Below are 23,052 nucleotides of genomic sequence, written 5' to 3'. Positions count from 1 at the left end.
TTCAAGAGTAGCTTGAAAGGCCATTATCTAAATAATTCAACTAAGTTATCAGAGCAGGAAGGGATGGTTTGAGAACAGGCAAAGGCACCAACAAAGCAACTGGGGTCAGTGCAATGCACAGCATGGATGAGAAGCAAGAACGGACCAAGGAACCCATTCTTCAGGGAAAATGCTATAGACCAGGGGTGTCAAACATAAGGCCCCAGGGGCCGGATGCGGCCCACGGAAGTTTTTTAGCCAACCCTCAGGCTCTCAGCTGCTGAGCAGTGCTGAGGTGTTACTGCTGCAAGGGCAGTCCACATGAAAATTGGGCTCTCTCATATCTTGAAATATGATCAAGATTTGTGTATTTTCTCTTCTGTCAGTTGCAGCTAATGAGTTCCTAAGTGAGAAAAAGTGCTTATTTTTGTTATGACCTAATGACATCACTTCCTGCCTAATGACATCACTTCTGGCCCTCGGCAGGCATCATGAATGCTGTTCGGCCCTTGGTATGAAATGAGTTTGACACCCTTGCTATAGACCATGTAGACATAACCAGTAAGAATAAACAGGAGTTGTTGCTTGTTTTGATGGAGGGACTATGACTGATGCAAGATCTCAGCTGAGATAGAGAAATGCTGTAGCACATACCAGTCTGACACAGAAAAAGCCCATGGACAGACTAAACCTTTGCATCTCTTTAAAGGTGATATTAATTACCATTTTTGTTCTTTGCTCCTTCAATATATTCAAGGATGCAAGTAGAAAACAGTCTCTGTGATGTTAGCACTGTATTGTCACTTGCAAACCATTTATAATGCATACAGCCGGTGACCCAACTTTAAGGACTGTACTTAATCTCTTATGAGATACACAGCTTAACTTTCCAATAATATATGATTTGCATCTTTGGACTTTTTCAGCCCACATCTTTACACTGTCTCAAAGGCACAGGAAAGGCACATCAGAATAGGTTGAAACATATTACTGGGGATGATGACCCTAGCATTGTCATGGGATGCAAAGCAAAACTTAAAAGCCTAAGCTATTGCCAGAAGCTCTGTTGGGCCAGATTGAAAAAGAGGGTACTTGCTCTGTTGAAATGTATACACCTGGCACAAATCTTACTGGATATAAATTAATACTGATTGAATATGACAAGGTCATATAGACCCCAAATATAAGTGTAGCACCTGAAAGGGGTTCATTTCATCTGAATCTACTGCAGTTGTCATAACAGACCTGCACAAAGCTATCATTTCAGTAATTTCTGTAATTCTACTTTTAAACATTACTCTTTTTGCTGCTTAATTCAGCGTATAGTTTTTCTTACAGTTCTGGCAAATTGTAGACAACTATCAGAAACTACTACGTTTGGTGGCATAATTTACTTTTGCCTTCTAAAGTTTCTCCCTCTTCATTTTGTGTGAATTATGTAAAAGAAGACGGGCAGGCATGAGGGCTATGCTATTGAAAGGGGTTGAAAAGCATGCTCAAATATTAAATTGAATTTAGATCTACTTTCTAATTCCTCACTATAATTCTACAAAACCAAACCTTACCTTATATTGGCTAAAAACACTGGATTGTCTTAAGTGAAATGTGTTAGTTATTGGGTTCTCCAAAATGTGGGGAGGACCCTTTAAATTCCCACTCTACCTCCATTCATGCATGGCTGTATATTTATTGAACACACATCATATCTAATTGCTATGCGTGGGGCCCACCTGGGGCTGGCTTCAGTCATGTTATAATTGCACTTCTTCAGCTGTGTATGTTTTTGCCCATGCAGCTAGAGAAAGGAGGTAACAAAACAATATTTGTGAATACCAGATGCTGCATTTGAACTGAGCTCTCCTACATTAATTTAATGTGGGTTTTGTTTAATGAGAGTAATTGCAGTTTTGACACACGGATTATTTTTGCATTACACATTGTTATTGCATGACAGGATTAATAAGATCTCGTTTTAAGGGGTTTGTGTAGTTAGGTCTGAGATGAGTCCAGTTGAGTAGGTAACAGGATGTGTTCTGCATCACTGTTAGAAAATTCAGAATGTCGCTTCTCTTAAAATGGAAAGCAATGGCTAGCATTATACCAGGATAAAATTAACATAATAATTATCAAATACTGATGTGTCTAGGAGGAGACATGGAATATTAACATTCTAGCACAAATGTAATGTTTCAAAGCACAGGTCTATTAGAAGAAATTAAGGATGGAAATGGCCTGAAGCACCAAGATTTGAAAATACTTGTAAAATCTCTAAAACTGCTCAATTGACAAAAAAAAAGGACAAAATATTTATTCATTTATTGAATGAGCAAATTCTCTGCCTCATTAAGAAAATTGTCAGTAGTTCTACCTAATTCAAGAAATGAGCAAAGCCTCTGCCTGGTTCATGAAATTAGCACTTGCTATTGACTAAATCCTGAAAATTAGCTGCTACAGTGATTAAAAGATCCTTGCTTAATATTTGAAAGGTTTTGTGTCTGTCATGAGTTAATAGGAATGTTCAGACAGATTTCGAGGGGACCCTGGGATTGCACAATGAAAAGACTATTAATAGAGGACAAGTTTTCCAGAAAGGCAGTTCATACAGCTTCACCAATCCTCCCATACAAACTGGACTCCACGGACATACACTTCAAGCATGCTTTCAGTTTCAAGGGGACCATGGTGAGGTCTAAATAGACCTGGCCAATCCTCTATGTATACCTCCCTGAATCTTTGACAGTTTGCCCGGAGAGCCACTGCTCACAGTTTTGGAACCACTGATGTAGAGAAATGCTACAGAACATGGCTGGGAATGTTCTTCATAACTTTTAGGAAAGGCTAACAATTACCTGTTTTTAAAAAAAAAATATGGGCAGTATAGTCCAAGTGGGAAGTCCAAGTGGAAGCAAGTTTAGGCTGGAGTTACATTCTGATGCCGTGGCTTTATAGGATTTAAAAACACACACACACACACACACACACACACACACACACACACACACACAAATAGACCTTGATGGTATGAGAGAGGCTGAATAAAAATATTTCAAAATAAGTCAGTAAATAATAAATTCAGCTAATACAAACATGAGCTTTGGCAGCCCTGTTCGGCTAAGAATATAGGGTAAAAATGTAAAAAAAAAATCAATATAGAAAACAAGTACAGTTCTATTAGTAAGTAAAAATTACTTAATTGCAATACAAAACATCTAGGCCACAGCAGTAACTCTGTCTCTCAAGTGCCGGGGTGGTCTAAGTAGCTTTAATCTTGTTAAAAGCTGGTCGTCTCTAAGTCACGGAGGCTCCAGCCCTCAGGATGGTTTCCCAGCTGATACAGCAACAAAGAAAAGGAAAACAAGTAGTTCAGGAAAGCAAAGGGGGGAAAAGCCACACTGAGATGAAAATGAAAGAGCAATTTCTAAAAGATTTATGAGCTTTGGATTTTGAAAGCTGCTCTCAAGATATCCTGGACACAAAAGAGACATAAGACAGGAACACAAAGAAGAAAGAAACAATTTTTGATGTTAACAATTTTTTGATGTGGGAACTGTTAGCCAGATGGCGCCCCTCCTCACCCAAATGAATAAAATTATTTCTAGGCTGTGGAAGTAAGATCACGGCTACAATGGAATTTCGAGCCCAGCTCTGCACCACTGTTTCATTCTTGGATAGGAAGCATAACAAGAAAACCTAAGTGTGTCTGAATTAATCCAGGCACCCAGCCCCCACAACTTCCAGTTTATGATTCTTTGAGTTACTCTAGGATTAGATATCTCTGGGTGTCATCCAGAAGCTCAAAGAGCCACTCGATTACGCTCCAACTCAAATCCCCCAACAAGCAATACATAAGGCTCTGGTATGTCAGTCTGCCAAAATGCAATTCCTAACATGTCAGGATAATTAATGATCCTGTGACAACTTTCCTAAGAATACTGAATTGCTCAGATTTTTCTCCCCCCCCCCTCCCCGCAATGCTCAGTTTATGATAATTTACCTAGTCACGGGCTAGGCTTCAGTCTCCATTCAGAGCCCCCAACATGTTTTATTAACAATATGAAAGCTTGTGTTCATGGAACATTTTAGGGCACAATCCACACTGCGCCCTATGCTGGCATAAGTCCCTAGGAGGGTCACTAGCAGGCTACAATTGCTCCAATTGGATGGGGATAGTTAGAAAAAAAGCTGCATAGGCTGGCTGAAGCTGCCCTTAGCATTCTGAGATTGCTTGTCTTTCTCCGTAGTTGCTGCTCTATAGCTCTTTCATTTTTCCTTTTTCTTTTATGTTGTACATCATCATAGTCCTGGGATACGTGAAGACTGATGTCTCTTTTCTCAAGGCCTCTGGGCCAGCTTTCAAGGCATTGCATTCCATATTTTTCTGTTTTGCATGACAGCACAACCAGACCATTGCAACAATCTGTTGTGCTGCTATTTAAGTTTTATCTAGATAAATTCCATCCTTTAGGAAATTATCTCAGCTGACTCAGCTAAGGTGATGAATGTTTGGTTCCCTTCTGGTAGCTTATAACAGAAGTTTGTCATTGATCAGCAAGAGTATAAACTATGTTCAGGCATACTACACAATAAACTGTAGAGAGAAGAAAAGTTGATTAAGAGTCTATTCCTATGCATGTCTACTCAGAAGTAAGTATGGGCAGGAGGTCTGGTCTAGAGGGTTGAGCCTCCATCTGCCTGAAGAAAACATCCGAAGGTCGCCAGTTCGAGGCCACGGGCACCATGAATGGCGAGACCTTGAAGCAGCTGACAAGCTGAACCGAGTTATTCCACCTGCTCTTTGGAAGGAGCTGCTTGTCAGCCTGTGTGGGAGGAGGCCAGAAAGTGAAAACAGACCACAAAAGTTCCATCTGAAATGTGTGGTTCTTGAAAGATAGAACCTTCCTTTAATTGTAAAAATCCCTACGGGGATTTAAACAGCCTGCCTATGTAAACCGCCTTGAATTAAAGTCTGAGGAGAAATCTGATGACCAAGAAAGGCGGTATATAAATACCTTTAAAAAAAAAAAAAGTTCCATTATAGTCAATGGGGCCTACTCTCAGGAAAGTGTGGATAGGATTGTAGTCTAAGTCAAGAGTATAAGAGAACAGAGGATGAGAAATATCATGAGACAGTTTCTTCTTACCCATACTTGAAAACATACATGAGCTTTCCAGGGTTTTTTCCCATTCTTCTGAGCTCCCTTTCATTATCTACAACATTCAGGTCAGGGAACTAAGCTTTCACTTTAAAAATAGATCAGCTGTAAACTCACACTGCAATGTGTGGGAAACTATATTGGACTGCCCCAAAGAGGTTCTAGAAGTGTCAGCTGAATTTAGACAGTGTTACGCACTGATATGCACCACACTGCTCACATGGCTACCGAAGAGAAGCTCAGACTCTACTCTGCATTGCTTATTTTACTCCGTTGAGAAGATACAAAGCACAGCCTTCTCTGTGGTGGCACCCACATTCCTGAAATCACCACCAATTAAATTAAATTAATCACCAATTAAAATTACACTCTATCAGGATCCACCTAGCTTTAGGAGACTTAAAAAAAAACACATCATCACCTTATCAGCTGCTCAAGCCTCTCTTTTTGTCCTTTTTACTATGGTGGGAGAACCACATTCTGGAGTGTTTGCTGAGCTCTGCATTCATCAAATCAGGACCATTCTGGCAGCCTTGTGTTCCCCATTGCCTGCCCTTCAAAGTGAACATAAGAACATAAGAACAGCCCCACTGGATCAGGCCATAGGCCCATCGAGTCCAGCTTCCTGTATCTCACAGCGGCCACACCAAATGCCCCAGGGAGCACACCAGATAACAAGAGACCTGCATCCTGGTGCCCTCCCTTGCATCTGGCATTCTGACACAGCCCATTTCTAAAATCAGGAGGTTGCACATATACATCATGGCCATTTCTAAAATCAGGAGGTTGCACATACACATCATGGCTTGTAACCTGTAATGGATTTTTCCTCCAGAAACCTGTCCAATCCCCTTTTAAAGGCATCCAGGCCAGATGCCGTCACCACATCCTGCAGCAAGGAGTTCCACAGACCAACTACAATCTGAATAAAGAAATATTTTCTTTTGTCTGTCCTAACTCTCCCAATTTTAGTCCCCTGGTTCTGGTGTTACGTGAGAGTGTAAAAAACATCTCTCTATCCACTTTATCCTTCCCATGCATAATTTTGTATGTCTCAATCATTCCCCCCTCAGGCGTCTCGTTTCTAGACTGAAGAGGCCCAAACACCGTAGCCTTTCCTCATAAGGAAGGTGCCCCAGCCCAGTAATCGCTTTCTTTTGCATCTTTTCCATTTCCACTATATCCCTTTTGAGATGTGGCGACCAGAACTGGACACAATACTCCAGGTGTGGCCTTACCATTGATTTGTACAATGGCATTATAATATTAGCCGTTTTGTTCTCAATCATTTGTTCTAATAATTCCAAGCATAGAATTGGCCTTCTTAACTGCTGATGCACATTGGATCGACACTTTCATCGACCTGTCCACTGCCACCCCAAGATCTCTCTCCTGATCTGTCACAGACAGATCAGAACCCATCAGCCTATATCTAAAGTTTTGATTTTTTGCCCCAATGTGCATGACTTTACACTTACATTGAAATGCATCTGCATTTTGCTGCCCATTCTGCAAGTCTGGAGAGATCCTTTTGGAGCTCCTCACAATCACTTCCGGTCTTCACCACTCAGAAAATTTTGGTGTCGTCTGCAAACTTAGCCACCTCACTGCTCACCCCTGTCTCCAGGTCATTTATGAACAGGATGAAGAACACTGGTCCCAGAACAGATCCTTGGGGCACACCGCTTTCCACCTCTCTCCATTGTGAAAATTGCCCATTGACACCCACTCTCTGTTTCCTGATCTTCAACCAGGTCTCAATCCAGGAGAGGACCTGTCCTCTAATTCCCTGACTGTGGAGTTTTTTCAGTAGTCTTTGGTGAGGGACCGTGTCGAACGCCTTCTGAAAGTCCAGATATATAATGTCCACGGGTTCTCCCGCATCCACATGCCTGTTGACCTTTTCAAAGAATTCTAAAAGGTTTGTGAGGCAGCTAAGCAGGGTCAGGCCTGGTTAGTACTTGGATGGGAGACCACCTTGGAATACCAGCTGCTGTAGGCTTATACCAGTCTTTCGAGACTGAAGGTTGCCAACCAGTTGTGAGGCAAGACTTACCCTTACAGAAGCCATGCTGATTCTCTCTCAGCAAGGCTTGTTCGTCTATGTGTTTTGAGATTCTATCTTTGATGAGGTTTTCCACCATCTTACCAACTGAAGCATGTTTGCCTACTCACAAGTAAATGCACACATGCCACTCAGTTTTACTTTCCATAGGGCTCAATACATTTTCCTTCTCAGTTATCAACTTTGCCAGTTTCAGGAAACACCAACAATCTGGTTGAGACTCACTGGTGAGTCCCGACACACAGTTTGAGAAACACTGGCCTAAACCGTTTGCTGGGCTCTGCTGAGCACTTAAAAAAAAGTATGGAACAACTGCTCAGGGTTAATCAAATTCATGTTTCTCAAGATAGAGAAACATTCAGAAATCATAAAAGCACCCCTTAGTAATGTCTACTTTACCAGGAGAAGTCAAATTTGGTTTTGATATATTTGTATAATATACAGAAGTCACATCCCTCCCACACAATGGTAAGCCTAGACAAATTAACTACATAGGGAAGCTTAGACACATACCCCACAGTTGAAGGTGAGAATCCTAATGCTGAATTGGCCACACATGCACAGGCCACGCACCTACATTGTTAAATCCATCATATGAAACATATGGATTACTCTTGTCTGTAATACGTAGATATGCACGCATATTACAACTACCGCTAAAACATTTTATCTAAAAGCAGCAATTATCCACTCACTGATCCTGAAACACATACTTAACAAAACTGATACTGGTAAGCAAACTTTCCCTTCCAAGGACTTGCCCAGTTTCCTGGAGTAGCATCACAATGTTCAAACAAACCCTGCTCATGGTAAAGGTCTTGAAGACCCACTTAATATCCTACAGTGTTTTTAAACGTCTAGCAGAGCGATGGGTGTAATAGATGGAGCCCAGTGTCCTTTACTCTAAATATTTTACACTTGTATGTGACAAATGCAATGTTTAGAGGTTTACGGGTGGCCACCACCCATTTGTCTTACTGAGTAGAGCAAGGATAATATGCAAAGCTTCCTCTTTCTTGAAAAATTACTGGACTGATTGTTCCTACCCTCCCACCCCATTCATAGCTCAATTTATCTTTGCCATTTCTGAAAAGGGGAAAAAAAATCTTGCATAAAAATAATTGAACTCCTCTGACCTCAATGGTGATGCCATTAAAAACTGTGTGGAGGCTACCCGGGTCTCTGTTCATCGAGGAGATTATAATGTCTTTTCACAGTGAAAAAAGATTAATTTTTCTCACCTTAGTGTCCTGCACCGATTTATGTTGTCTCTACAACACCATTACATACAAAACATAAGCCGCTCTGACAAGAGCAGCCACATACCAAAGGGGGGTTCTACAAGCTGTAAACTACAACAGTCAAGGCCAAGCTGTTTAACAAAGATTGAACTCATGTTACATGACAACACTGAAACAAAGGTCTTTGCACACGACTGCCTTGAAGGCAGAATTTCCAAAGGCCACATCCCAGCTTAGTGAAGGCAAAATTTTAAGAATACTGCTTGTTCAGAGCTCACACTGGAAACCAAAGTCTCCCAAGCCAAGTTGCCTCACCCCAAATGTAGGCTGGTTATAGTTATCACCCTGCCCTCCCTGATATTTATGGAACTCCCTCCATCTCTCTCCCCCTCTCCACCACCACAAACCCTTCAACCGGGTATCTAGCCCTAGGGTAAGAACTTGTAACACAGCATATCTGAGAGAATTTCTAGGAGCCACTCAATAACTCTTTCCTAGTCTTTCCTAGAGAGGCTTCCTAGAGCAGTGTTTCTTAACTGGTGGGACAGGTACCATCAGTGGTACTTGAGGTGGTATCTGGTGGTACTTGCAGGACCCCAGACACCTGCCACGTGGCAGCAAGACCAGTGATGTGACACAATAAACAGCAGTAGGAGGTTTGGCTTGGCGGGGAGAGCTCCAAAGCATGTTTTTCATGTGCTCAGAAAGGGTTTCCTGCTACTCTGAGCCTCTTTCTAGTGTTTGTCAAGTCATATCTGGGCTCCCAACCCAGAAGTAACTGGCAATGATGTCATCACCAGTTACTTCACGTGGTACTTCCAATAGGTGGACCATACAAAGTGGTACAGCAGGGGACAAACGTTGAGAAACGCTGTCCTAGAGAGAAAGGGAAGAAAAGAAGGAAAGAATCTTTTCCTAGAGTGGTTTCTAGGGTAAGGAGACAAGACAGGTTTGTTGCATTTTACCTCCTTCCCAGGCTGGCTATGGAGACTCAGCTTGTGGATGGGTGAGTGGGAAACAGAGACCAAAGACCTTTGCCTTCCAGCATTTCTAATTATCCTGCAACTATGCAACTAAGTAGCGGATGGTCTGATCTTCAGTCCCAATCCAAGTAAGGCAAATGACACAATTAAATCACATGCAACTAACTTTCCATGTATCAAATGCCATCTTTATCAAGTTTTTGTGCTGACATTTTTCATGGCTTTGTCTCTGGAGATTTTAGCACCTGACTTCACCTGGTAAGGCAAGATTATTCTTAATGAGAAGAGGGAATGTATCTAACACATGGCTGGCTTTATTTGAAAGAGCATGTAGATCATCAGGGTTCACAGCAGTGTATTTGCTTATTTATAACTTGGGTTTTAAACTGACAAATTCAGAGTTTTGGGGTAACCAAAAAGCTGGTGTGTGCTTTTAAAAATATCAGTTGGCAACTCTCTACTTCCAAAGTCAATGACCAGTGAAAAGCTGTAGGACAGGAAATAGTTCCTGTAGCATATATTATTAGACTTCGGTTTTCTACGCCCTTCCAAGGATGCATGTTGCAACCAAAGAAGGAGAGAAGGAGAATTTCATTGTTGGCAACCTTCAGTCTCAAAAGACTATGGTATCGTGCTCTGAAAGGTGTTTCTGGAACAGCGTCTAGTGTGGCTGAAAAGGCCAATTCGGGAGTGACAATCCCTTCCACGCTGGGAGCAAGTGCAGTCTGCCCCTGGTCTGTCTCCCTGGCTATGGGCCTTCCTTCTTTGCCTCTTTGCCTCAGACTGTTGGCCAAGTGTCTCTTCAAACTGGGAAAGGCCATGCTGCACAGCCTGCCTCCAAGCGGGCTGCTCAGAGGCCAGGGTTTCCCACTTGTTGAGGATCCTTCAGATCCCTCTTGCAGATGTCCCTCTTGCAGATGTCTTGCAGATGTCCCTCTTGCAGATGAAGATCCCAAAGGATCTCTTCTATGGAGAACTCGTGCAAGGAAAGCGCCCTACAGATAGACCACAGCTGCAATAAAAGGAGAATTTAGGTCCCTCATAAATCCTCAAGCTATAATTTTGTGTTATAAAATACAGCAATACCTCGGATGCCATAGGGATGCATTCCCCGAAAGTCGAGTGCTGAGTGAAACAGCACCATCACTGATCTAATACGCAGGAAAAAGCCTTGAATAGCCCAGAATGCACCACTCCCATGGTCAATCACGCCAGGACGAAAAGTAATGAAACACATCCCTTCTGAAGGAAGTTTATTGTTATTATTTTTATCGCATCTTCTATGTTTAAGCAAACGCTTCCACTTCAAAGAGCTTACAGTCTGTCTCATGTGCTTATGACTATGTGGGAACCACAAAGCTACCAACACAGTGAAAACGTGGTTTATAGTATATAAACATTTGCTTAAAAACACAACCCTTTAGCCAACCCCTACTTTATCTCTGAGCTAAGTGATATAAAAAGCACAGCACATCATGGTTTATTGCTGGGGTGGCAGGGGTTGTCATGTGGCTCCAGCGGCTATCACTTATCTCTGGGTAAATGTAGGCAAACAAATATCAGCTCATTCGCAAGAGGGACAGCCTTATAGCTACACTTACCTCCTAAGTCCTCTGGGAAAGCGGCTGCAAGAAAATTATTAGTTTTGTCGCAGCATCACATGTCATTGTACCTACTGAACCATTAAGTTTAAAAAAATACACAGAATGAATGACTGTAACGCTGCATTCATCATTCTGTGAAGGTATGTGGGGGAGGGAATCCCCTTTTATCAAGTATGAAAAACAGTTGATAAGATAGATTTGATATACAGTGACATTTGCTTTTAATCAATTTAAAGTGAAATTGCTGACGGATAGGTAGACATGTCAAAACATAATACCCCATCAATATATAATCCAAGATTACATTTATAAAACGCACATTTGGTCCTCTCCAGCCAAGGAAAGCAGAAAATGCGAACACCATTATTCTTCCAAGATAAAGGCAATCACCTTCCCATCCCGCCCCTCAAGTCCTACTTATACGTTTGAAGAGCTGCCAGGATTTTTTTTAAACCCAGCCAGAAAGCTTTGAATCCTGCTACAGAATAATAATTGCTTTACAAGTTATTTAATTTTTCAAGTACACTCAATCAGACACCCTAAACACTAAAATTTCAGTTCAATAAACAGAGCATTATGATTCTGGATGCTCTGTTTACAGATGGAGTAATGCAGGTGATCGCCATTTTCCAATCTACATCACTTAGATCTCTGAAATACTTATCTTTTTTCCATACACACACGGCACACTCAAGCTCAGCAGATCATTTACAGTTCAAAAACTATGATATATTTCATGTAATTGGCTATATTTAACACCAGAATGGCTATACATTTTACTCCTTTCAACTTCTGGTGAAAAAAAATACGGACGCTCAAAAGTGTGTCTGTGGTTTCAGCGCTGCTAGTTCGGTAAATTATGGTCTAAGCAGCCAGGGATAAATGCCCCATGAAGTACAGTTCTAATATTAGATCAAGGTAAAAGGCAAGAAGAAACTTTTATGAGATTCAGACAGAAATAATTCATGTCGTTGCAATTCGGCTTTGCATTAGGACACAATATAATTTCTGTTATAAATTAGGAACTAGGGCCTGTCATCCTCACCTTGACCAATGCAGTTAGAATTGGAAAGATTTCTTATGGCTCAGAGTCAGCAAGACTTCCTTCTGAAAGGATCATGCTTTATTTCAAATATACAACCTCCCTCTCTTCCTGGAGGGTGTCTACACGTAAGATAAAAGTGGAAGTGGATACTGTACACAGTTGACGATGATTCAATTAAAAACCTATACAGTTACCTTCCGCCTCGGGCGCTGAAAGGCACTACGTGGATTCCCAAAGGTCCGCCATCATTGGAGACTTCAACAAGCTTCACCATATCACTGCGAGACAATGATGAATGAGAGAACAGAAACATGTACAGCAAATTAATTAGAAAAAGTACCCCATGCACAGGCACACCTCCACACACATGAAACCCAAAGATATTTGAGAACTGGGGGTGTTAAAAGCAATAAGGAGTGCTACATACTTCACTAACAATCAGATGGTACGAAAGGAGATCAATCATCAAAAACTAATCCCATTAATAAATCAAATGAAACATGAGCAAATGTTTTGGGTAAGTCTATCCCATTATATTAATTGCATGATGTACAACAATGACAGCAGGGGGTTGACCGAGTTTTGAATGGATTGGGAATGAAGTTAAGGTATTAGAATCAAACTGCCTGTTTTCAGGCAGTCAAAAATAAACTAGGAAACTGTGGTTTAAGCAACCCTTGCAAACTGGGATGTTTAACTACAGTTTGATTCTGGTTTGTTAGGACCATGTCACCCATTAGAAGATTAGAACCATTTGATGTACAAGACAGTTCATACATTAGACTAACAAATTATCCTCTATGCACACTGGGTGTCTCATTTTTCTTTGTTTCTGTGCTTGATGACCTCCCATGTTTCTCACTTGGAAAAGGTCAGGTCTGAGAAGGGGCAATGCAACGGTGATGGGGGTGGTCTCTTGGGGGTTGCTAAGCCAGTGAGGAGTATTTATAGGGTGGCGAAAGATAAAATGGTTGAATCTTTTGCTGCTAGATTAGCTTTGCTAAAGAAGGAGATATAAGAATTCCAATGTGGGGAGTGAACATGGAAACTACTGCAGGAGGATCAGGATGGGAAGGCCTTGCTTCAGAACATTTGGATCATGGTTTGGATAAAGGTGAGGATGCCTTTATTAGACAGTGGTATAGGACACAGAAATATCAGACTCTCACATTTTGGCCCACTGCAGGTGCCTGAACACCAAGCTTTGGTCAACCAGCAAGTCAGGCATGGGTATGATTTTACCTTAGCTAGCACTTTATTGAGACTGTGGCTAGGTGTGGCAAATAGAGGCTCAGCAATGGGCAGCAGAGACAGGTGGCCCTGGTTTGTTGGTAGTCAACAAAGACATGCCTAGGGGGGTTCAGAACCAACCATTTGGGAAAATTGCTTTGCCTCTCAGCAAGCATCTTGTGCCCAGCACAAAGGAGAAGCCTTTGGTGCCTATGGTGGTGTGAATATATGGATTTGTTCAGTTCTGTTGATCTTAATATGCGCTGGTTCCCATTCAGAGAACTGGGGAGCCAGATCATGACCAGGAAATAGTTAGGAAAAAATTGAAATTGGAATAATTGGCTGTCTGCATATCTCATTTATGTTGGTGTCATGTTCATCCTGCCAAGGTGCCCGCATTACTCAAGTACCTCAGCATAGTTCAGAAGGCATTTGTGGACCATGTTGGGGCTGCCTGCCTTGTCTATGGTGAAAAGTTTCACATGGAAGTTGTCCTAGACTTCATTCTAGACTGACAGAAGCAGCAGGGTGAGCAGTGGATGCAGATTAGGATGCCTACGTGGCATATGACAGGTGACAGATCAGACAATGCGCACTTAATTACCCTTCTGGATTGGTGCAGGCTGTGGATGGGGCAGCAGGTTCAAGGCCACCAGGTCTTCTGGGTTTATAAAAAGAAGCCCACTTGTTCCCATAGGACATGTCATTTTGTACATATCTGCTCTGCCCATGGCCTTACACACCCAGCCACAAATTGCCCAAGGGGCCTTTTCAACAGGTGGGGAATTGAAGACCAGAATCCTGAGCCTAAAAAGGAAGGAACTTCACCAGATTCCAGGAATAATATGCAGCAGCCCAGTTACGTTTGATGTTCTGAGCAGTAGCATGGCTAAGGGAGTGCAGACCACACTTGGGGACACGCACAGTGGGGCTGACACCACTACTGGCCAATATTTTTTAAATCTTGGTGTTTTTGAATAATACCATCATGCTATATATCATTTGATGTGTAATTTCATGCAGGATGCAATAAAAGAAACTGTTGAAATATCACCATGCTATCAAAAGTTAAAGCCAAAAAACAAGTGGGCGTGGGGCAATGGCAGATCACCATGCCCACCACCTGGACATTGTCCTGCCCACTACGTGGGAGGATGTCCATCATGGGGGTGACATGCTGGCCCCCTGCACTGGGTGACACAAACTGTAGTGACATCACTGGTTCTGAGAGAGTTGTTTTTCCCAGTAAAGAAAAGGTTGGCTCTTTGTTTAAAGGTTTTTAGAGGGTTTTAGGACCCCATACCTAGCACCTCGGGTGGAAATGACAGGTTATAATTTGAAGTTTGTCAGGGGTACAGAAGACACAGTAAATCAGAAAACTGGTATGGAATTGCTGTGGGTTGCCTACTTGCCTCCCCCTCACAACCCTATCTGTGGCTCTCTCCTTTGAGTGTTGTTCCTAAGACCAGGCGAGGCGACTATCAACTAACACACAGTCTTTCTTTCCTCAAGTTTTTGTCATTCTCCAAGGGAATGATGGTATCCCTTTGCATATGTGTTTGTTATGCTACATGTCATGTGATGACACAGAAGCAATTCTGAAGGCTTGTGGGAAGGCCCTGTTGGAAAAAAATGCAACATCAAATCTGCATTTAGACTTTTACAGGTGGAACCTTGCAGATTTTTGTTTACTGGGCTTTTCCTTTGAAAGTAAATTCTTTGTTGACCATGTCCTTGTCCATGGATTGTAAAGTCAACCTTTGAGGTCAACCTCAAAGATCGGTCAGCTTGGGAAGGGCAGTGTAATCCAGAGCTTTCTCACTCCTTAACATAACACATGTGTGTCAAGGCCCGGCGGCCGGATGTGGCCCACTGAAGCTTTTTATCCAACCCTTGGGCTCTCAGCTGCTGAGCAGTGCTGAGGTGTTACTGCTGAAAGGGCATCCCACATGTAAACTGGGCTTTCTCATATCTTGAAATATGCTCAAGATTTGCATATTTTCTCTTCTGTCATTTGCAGCTAAGTTCCTAAGTGAGGAAAAAGTGCTTATTTTTTGGTTATAACCTGTTTCATGACATCACTTCCTGCCTAATGACATCACTTCTTGCCCTCAGCAGGCATCATGAATGCTGTTCAGCCTGCTGTATGAAGAGTTTGACACCCCTGCCTTAACATGCTTGGTGTTCAAAAACTACAATAATCAATAGCTAACTAACAGCCCAATCTGATCCAATTTTCCAGTGCGGGTGCTGCTGTGCCTATGGGGTATGCACTGCTTCCTGTGTTGGGGATGCAGTCACAGAGGCCTCCTTAAAGTTTGGGAACATTTGTTCCCTTACTCCCAGGGCTGCTTTGCCGTTGCACCAGTGCTGGAAAGCTGGATAGGATTGGGCTGTAATACTGTTATAGCCAGGATGCTTAGGACAACTGCCAAGTCTTTTTGTATATGATTAATAAATTGTGGCCCATTCAAACCCAAACTCACTAGTCCTGTGCCTTACTGAAGTGTGTGTGTGAAGGCAGTTACTGATATTTCATTTTTAACAGAGTATTCTGAGGGTGTACAACTACCATGTTCTGTTGCAAATTTTTTTTTTTAAAGATTCTTGTTCCAATATAACATATACCATCTTGAATGTTCCATAAACCCCACTGGGGTGATGGAGTAGGGGTGCTACAAGATCCTTGCATGAGCTTAAAGCAATCCTGGAATCCAAGCCTTAGGAACCATTTTTTACACAGCAGCTTCATAGCAAACCAAGCTCATGAAAGTAACACACAGCAGGAAAAATTTCAAGAAGAGCCAAATTGATTTATCATTACTTGTCCAGTGATTTCTTTTCCCATGTAACTAGAGTAATCCAATTTTCTTCTTATTGTGTTAAAGAAAAGATAATGGTTTATAGCTTATAACAGATCTGTGCCACATAAATATTGGCTCTCTGAGTAAAGAATCCATCTACCTTGCACAAACAGTTAGCAAAGACAGCAATGGTAAGTCTTTCTTCAGAAGGCTGCCTTTTCATTTTCTTCTGTGCCTGTCCATTAAAAAATTACCAGATGCAGCTTTGGGTACCCAAAATCTATCAAAGTCTATCAAAGTTTATCAAAGTCTTCCACTGCTTTTGCAAAAAAACTACCGATAACTGCTTCAGTTAAGGCTTCAATCAATGGGATTAAAAAGGTATTTGTTCAGGTGGCAGTAATCTAGGGGCATGGAGATGCAGCCATGGCAACATGTTTCTTGTTCGAAGTGGATGAGTACATACCCAGAAGCCTATAAATAACTATACATAATATTAATGAACTTACTCTAAAGAATAGTTGGCAGTGATTTCCAAGCCAGTGTCTGCATGTCCCACCGGCTCAACTCTGCTGCTTTCCTCTTCGGTCCCATCTTCATCCTGGCAATAAACAAAAGAAATAACAGCATTTAAACATATTAATTTTTTAAAAAATTGCTATGCAGGTTGAGCCTCATTATTCGCGTGGGTTCCATTCCAAGCACTGGCAAAAAAGCGCACTATAAAAAAAAACATGGTAAAAAACAATGGTAAAAAATGCTGACCTTTGTGATGTAAGATAAGAGTCATTAAGAAGACAATCCATCAATCAGTCCTCCTCCAAGAGCTTAGAAAGGCGCTTCACTCAGCCCCTCCCTTCACCAATGCAAAGTGATCACCTTTCTTTCACGTGCTCAGGCGGAAGGGAGGGGTCCCCTGGAGAGAGAATGATTGATGGATTGTCAGCCAGCTGCCCCCCTCTCTCTGTCATTAAGGAGGCTACTGTGAAAGGACTCTTCAGTTTTTTAAACTGATTTTAAAGGGATGCATTTTTCCCCTTCTCCAGGGACCAGCACACTCCCTCTCATTTGCAGTGGCCATTTGTGTTGAGTCAAATCCGTGTATAAAAAAATCCATGTATAAATAGGCTGGACCTGTAGTATATTTTGAAATTAAATGCGTACATTTGACTATTAAAAGCGATTTCCCAATTGCAAATACTATTTAATGTTATGACTGCATTTGCATTTAACTCTAATCAAGGTTGTTTTTTTTAAAAAAAAAGTGAACATGATTAAGAATATCCACACATCACTTTTCAACAGGAAAATTCACAAAGCAGTTCACATAGCAAAAATAAAGAAAGAAATTCACTGGATTCTTGTAACTGTACAACAGAGCATTTTTATGAATATAAACAAGTGGCCCTAGAAATATTCACTTGATTGAAGAAACTGCATTCTAAGTAAACAAAATCATTACTACTGGTTTCAGGGTCTGAAAGATGCTCCTTGGGAAAGATCCAGATAAACCTAGGATTTTACACATAAGCAAGTTTTGGGCTTGCATACTACTCCACACAGAGTGCTGTTATGATCACTCATGTGCACACTTCCAACCCTGCCCACACACCCCATTTATGTAACAAACGGATCATGTGGGAGGGGGGGTATCAGGGTGCACATACAGAGCCTTTGATCCAAGGAACTATACATCAAAGAAGAAATTGTATTTGTGCAATTCTTGATTTTTCAGCACTTTATTAAACGCTTGTATGCTTTCACCCTTGCCTCCATTTTCTGTTCATCGCGAACTACAAGCTGCATCATTGGCCATTTCACTGGGTTCCTTCACATGATTGTTCTTCTAACATGTGTGCACATTATAGTGGGCCCTTGGTATCTATGGGGGATCTGTTCCAGGACCCCCTGAGGATACCAAAACCTGTAGACAATCAAATCCATGGGTCTTGGGCCCTCTAATCCTCCGGAGGAGATAGGAGCTGTGTGTCTCCAGAGAATGTCCTGAGGGTCAGGAGCCCGCATGCGGCCTCTCCAGCCCTCAGGAGGCCTTAGAACAGGGGTGTCAAACATAAGGCGAGGGGGGCGAATGCGGCCCGCAGAAGCTTTTTTTCTGGCCATCAGGCTCTCAGCTGCAGAGCCATGCTGAGGTGTTACTACTAAAAGGGAAGCCCACTTGAAAATTGAGCTCTCCCATATCTTGAATATGAACAAGTTATGTATATTTTCTCTTCTATCATTTGCAGCTAATGAGTTCCCAAGTGAGAAAAAGTGCTTATTTTTGGTCATGACCTGTTTCATGACATCACTTCCTGTTTAATGACATCACTTTCGGCCCTCAGTAGGCATTATGAATGCTATTCAGCCCTCTGTATGAAATGAGTTTGACACCCCTGCCTTAGAAGGTCACATTCAGTTTATCAAAGAAAAAAGAAGCAACATTTAAAGACCTTAAAAGGCCTGCAGAGGACTAGGGAGGGCTTCCCCTCAAGAGGCAACCAGTCACCTTTGGTGGGTCCATGACAGGCCATCCCCAAGGGTTCAGGACCCACGGATAGTGAAATCTGTTGGTCCTGAATCCACTGATAGAGCATGCCTACCATACATGTGTTTTTAAAACCTGCTGGTAACAACAGGGCCAGTGTATTAGGAGTCTTATTCTCAATCCCTTTCCTAATGACACCTTGTAGGGAATTTGCTTTACTCACTGTTGTTGCCATACACTGGAACAACATTCTCACTGAACTATCCACCACAAACCCCCCCCCCCAAGATCTCTTTCTTGGGTCACCACTGACAGGGTATATATGATGTTTGAATATTTTGCTCCAATGTGCATCAAGTTACACTTTCTGACACTGAATCACATTGCCATTTTGTTGCCCATTCACTCAGTTTGAATATGCTCTCTTGGAGCCTTTCACAATGCAATATTAACAGTTTCAAAATTGTTTTACAGTTTTACACCTTGAGGCATGGTGCTAAGGCAGGATATAAAACTAAATACAAACAGTGTTTAGAAAGAGTGCAAAATTGCTAATGAAATTAGGAAAAAGCAGAACAAAACAGTGTTCAACCATTTTTGGACAGTTTCTGGATTGGAAAAATTAAAAGGGAATATATTGCTTCAGTGCAGCTTAAATTATAAGTGAACAGCTATTTTCCCCTTTATATGGAAAATTCAAAGTACAGATACTGCTAGACTACACGTTAAAAGGGATTCCCTTCTGAAGAGGAAGATTCAAGGCATTAATTGTGTACCTGCACAGAAACTTGTATCATTAATTGCCCACATGCCCAAAGAGGAAAGTATTGTATCATAACCAGCAGGGTTTCAGAGAACAGATTTAGATTGCACAGGCTGAGGCATCAATGAGCAAAATAATAAGTGATAGGTGAAGGGTTATGAGTTCAGCACAGAGAGAGTCAGACAATATATTAAATTATTGAAGAGATATTAAAGCAAGGCAGAGGCAGTCTGTAATGTCCAATTGACATTTCCTCTGAGAGTCTGCAAAAATAAGAAGCTGGATGTACCAAGCTTTCTCTATGAGTTGTAGATGCTTTGTACACCCTGGATGGAAGCTCGCAGCGTGAAGCCAGGCTACTTGAAGATTGATGATCCTGTGTTTTGAGAGGCTCTAATATGCACTTCTTAGTCATCTATCTCTCTTAAGCACCAGGCAAGTAATACATTTCAAAGGTTAACCAGCATCTTGAACTTGCCTGGAATTGCATTAGAAATGTAAACACAAACTCAAAATAAGATATTTGTGTTAATAAAAAAGTGTTAAAATATATTTAAAAGATACTACAGGTTACATGCTGGCATTCACAGCTGTTGACAGATGCATTGGTTTCAGAGCGCACGTGTGTTAAAATTTCATTCATAATGCACACCTGAATGCCTGCAAAGTTGCAGGCTTTGTGCTCTCTTTCTTGTGAATACAAACCTAATTGCTATTGCATCTTATGCCCTTTGTAGCAGAAAAACTTTCAGGAGTGCTGCTAGAAGTCAGAAGCTGAAAAGATCCTATCTGCTAGGGAGGACTTTGGATTCCAGTCTAAATGTTAAATGTTAAGAAAAAGTAAGCATGATTGATCCAAAAATCATGACTGCCCTCCCTCTGAGGAAACTCCAACTACACTTTCAATCTCTGAACAAACAATTCATGGAAGGGTCTAGAAGAGGGGTGTCAAACATAAGGCCCATGGGCCAAATGCAGCCCCTGGAAGCAATTATAATTAGGCTCTCCCAACATGATGACTGTGCTCTTTCATATCCTGAAAATATGAACGTCTTCTCTTCTGTCATGCGCATTGTGTTTCTATGTGAGAACAAGGTGCTTATTTCAGGCCATGATCTGCTTAATAATGTCACTTCCGGCCCTAAGCAGGCACAGCGAATGCTAACTTTGGCCTCTGTATGAAATAGGTTTGACATCCCTGGCCTAGAATATGCTCCCATTATTTATTTCCACTAGTGCCTCATTGGAGGGGCAAAACAGTGTGCTAGCAAGTCCTGACTCCAGGCATTTAGTGTCAGTCTAACTAGGCAGCAACTACAATAAATGCTAAATGCAGAAGGAGCTTCTACCCACAAGCATCAAGGACTTAGGAGAAGAGACACTCCCCTCTTTAATGTTTGCTGCTGCAGACAAATGCTGAATGCATAGGGAGGTTCATCTGTGTTGATGCACTGGAGAGGGGCTTACCATTGTGCTCACGGAACCAACATCATCACCCATTTTTCGCCCATGAGAACCATCGTGGATGCTCATGAAACCATCACCATCACCCATGAGTAATATCTAAAGAGAGCTAGAATGCCTGCTTGAACCATGAGATCTATGGCCTGCAAAAGCAGGGTCTTGTCAACTTGGTCTTTCAGAACACACTCCTTTTTCCACCTGCATGTGCTCATCCCTACGAACATCCAGGAATGCTTTATAAGGTCTTCTGTTTTGCCAGACCTTATCGAAAATCCCTTGAAACCAGTGCTGTGCATGGTATTTTAGCCTATTCCCCTCTTGCAATTAATATTTTTTAATTAATTGGATTTTGTCCACATTGATTTTTTTCCAACTCTACAGTTCTTTCAAGCCATGCTGATAAAGCTGAATACAAATTTTAACACAATAAAACTTACTTAGAATTATGTACGAATATATTTTGACTTTTTGCAATATACCTGGCATTCCTGAAAGCTATACATTTTGGAAATCCATGTTTTCCCCAACGTTTAAGCAGCTCTAAAGGAACTATATGTCAGATTTCCAAAATCTTGTGAGCCCAAAATTATGTCTCTCAATTATAACACTTATGAGTAAAATAAGCTTCACTAGAGCATTGGTATCATGATGCTATAATCAACAGATGTGTCCTTTTTTAAAAAAAACAAACTTTAATATTGCTGTAATCAGGCACTTTTTTCTTTCCCATATAGCACAGACCTTCATTTACATGGAACCAACCGTAGATTAATTTGGACACCTGCAGAGGGAAGTAACTTAGAATTCTCATTTGCTAAAAAAAGTAACTAGCTTCAAAAGTATCTGCATCAAGTAATTATTGCCTTGGTTTTCCTAAATTAAAAATCCCACCTGTCACTGAGGTAAAATTAGAAAATGGTATACTTTATTTAGGGGCTTAGGAAAGTTTGAGAAGTAACACTATGATAATCTGGCAGGGGGGAGAACATATTTTGTATAACAACCGCATTTAGAAAACTAGACTTTCTAGACTTGAATTCCAGCTGGTAAAAAATGGAATGAGGATTGTCGGGAGGAAGGGGCAATTACAGGGAGGAATAAGAAAGTTAAGGACCCCCTTTCGTTGATGATTCTCCCTTTCGAATGCTTCCCCTTTTCTGCCCGTCTACCCTAACTCATTATAAAATAGCAAATTATAAGATAGCTGGTAGACATGATAACAGTAGCCTACACACTACATATTTGTACTTTAATAACTAAGCTATATTATATATATCATGATTAAAATTCTCAGCAGCTTTATGCTCTCAAGGTGAGTGGTTCCCAATGTGTGCATCACAACACCTTAGGGCATAGTGAGGCACTTCCCAGGGCATTCATTGCAGGAGGCCTGCCACTCAGTAGAGAGCCCACAGTGTGACCCTAAAAATAGAGGTAAGGAGGCTTGGCTCGGTGGCAGAGCTGCTGCATGCAAAAATCACATGCTCAGAAAAGCCGTCCCATCAACCCTGGCCACCTTTCTGCTATTTTTAGGTTCAATTCAGCCTCCAAACCCAGAAGTAACTGGCCTGTTACATCAGCAAATGACTAGTTTTGCATCATCATGACTTACTACCAGGTTTTGGCAGTGCAAAGGGCATCGCGAGCCAAGCAGCTTTGGGAAGTGCTGCTCTAGACCATTGTTAGAATCCATGCCATATAAAATATCATTTTCTGGATCCGGACAATCAAGTTTAGTAATTTGCTAAGAGACTTGCTTTCTGCAGTGACTAGCACAGACATATGCTTAACTGACTTTCTTGTCCACTTCGTGATTAGCTGGCCAAATCTCCTAAGAGAAGCAATTTTCAAACAGAGAGAGAACTGGCAGTAACACAACAAATTACTCCTTTTCCCTCCCCCATATAAGGCACAAGCAACATTTAAGTACAAGCTCTCTCTTTTGCTAGGCTTTCACTTCTACACCAATGTCAATATTCCATCCACCTAAGGTTGCAACTCCTTTATAGGGTTGGCAAAGGGTCTAACTCACACATAAGAGCCAAATGTTACAACTGTGTCTCAGATTTGTGAACAACCATCTTCATCCTGCCATGCTCCTACTCTTTCTCATTTCCTGGTTTGAAGAAACTATAAGTGGCTTTGATGCCAATTAGGGCATAATATGGTTTGCAGAAATGGACATTTGCTTCCAGAATTAGAAGTGGATTTCTAATTTCAGGCAGGAGATAACCAT

General features: G+C 41.5%; 1 protein-coding gene across 4 annotated transcripts in view; it reads right to left on the bottom strand.

The window, feature by feature from the left end:
* Positions 1–23,052, bottom strand: part of PARD3 (par-3 family cell polarity regulator) — a 647,691-nt gene that overhangs the window by 308,084 nt on the left and 316,555 nt on the right. For all 4 annotated transcript variants that reach the window (XM_066627797.1, XM_066627794.1, XM_066627795.1 and 1 more), the window contains exons 6-7: positions 16,614–16,705; positions 12,265–12,348 (exon numbers count right to left, since the gene is read on the bottom strand). In XM_066627797.1, coding sequence (XP_066483894.1) covers positions 12,265–12,348; positions 16,614–16,705 — 176 coding nt within the window. The remainder of the gene's footprint in view (positions 1–12,264; positions 12,349–16,613; positions 16,706–23,052) is intronic.

Source organism: Tiliqua scincoides, chromosome 5, assembly GCF_035046505.1.
Source record: "Tiliqua scincoides isolate rTilSci1 chromosome 5, rTilSci1.hap2, whole genome shotgun sequence".
NCBI classification, from domain to species: Eukaryota; Metazoa; Chordata; class Lepidosauria; order Squamata; family Scincidae; genus Tiliqua; species Tiliqua scincoides.
Note: the sequence above shows the minus strand (reverse complement) of the source record. Positions and strands in the feature narration are given on the sequence as shown.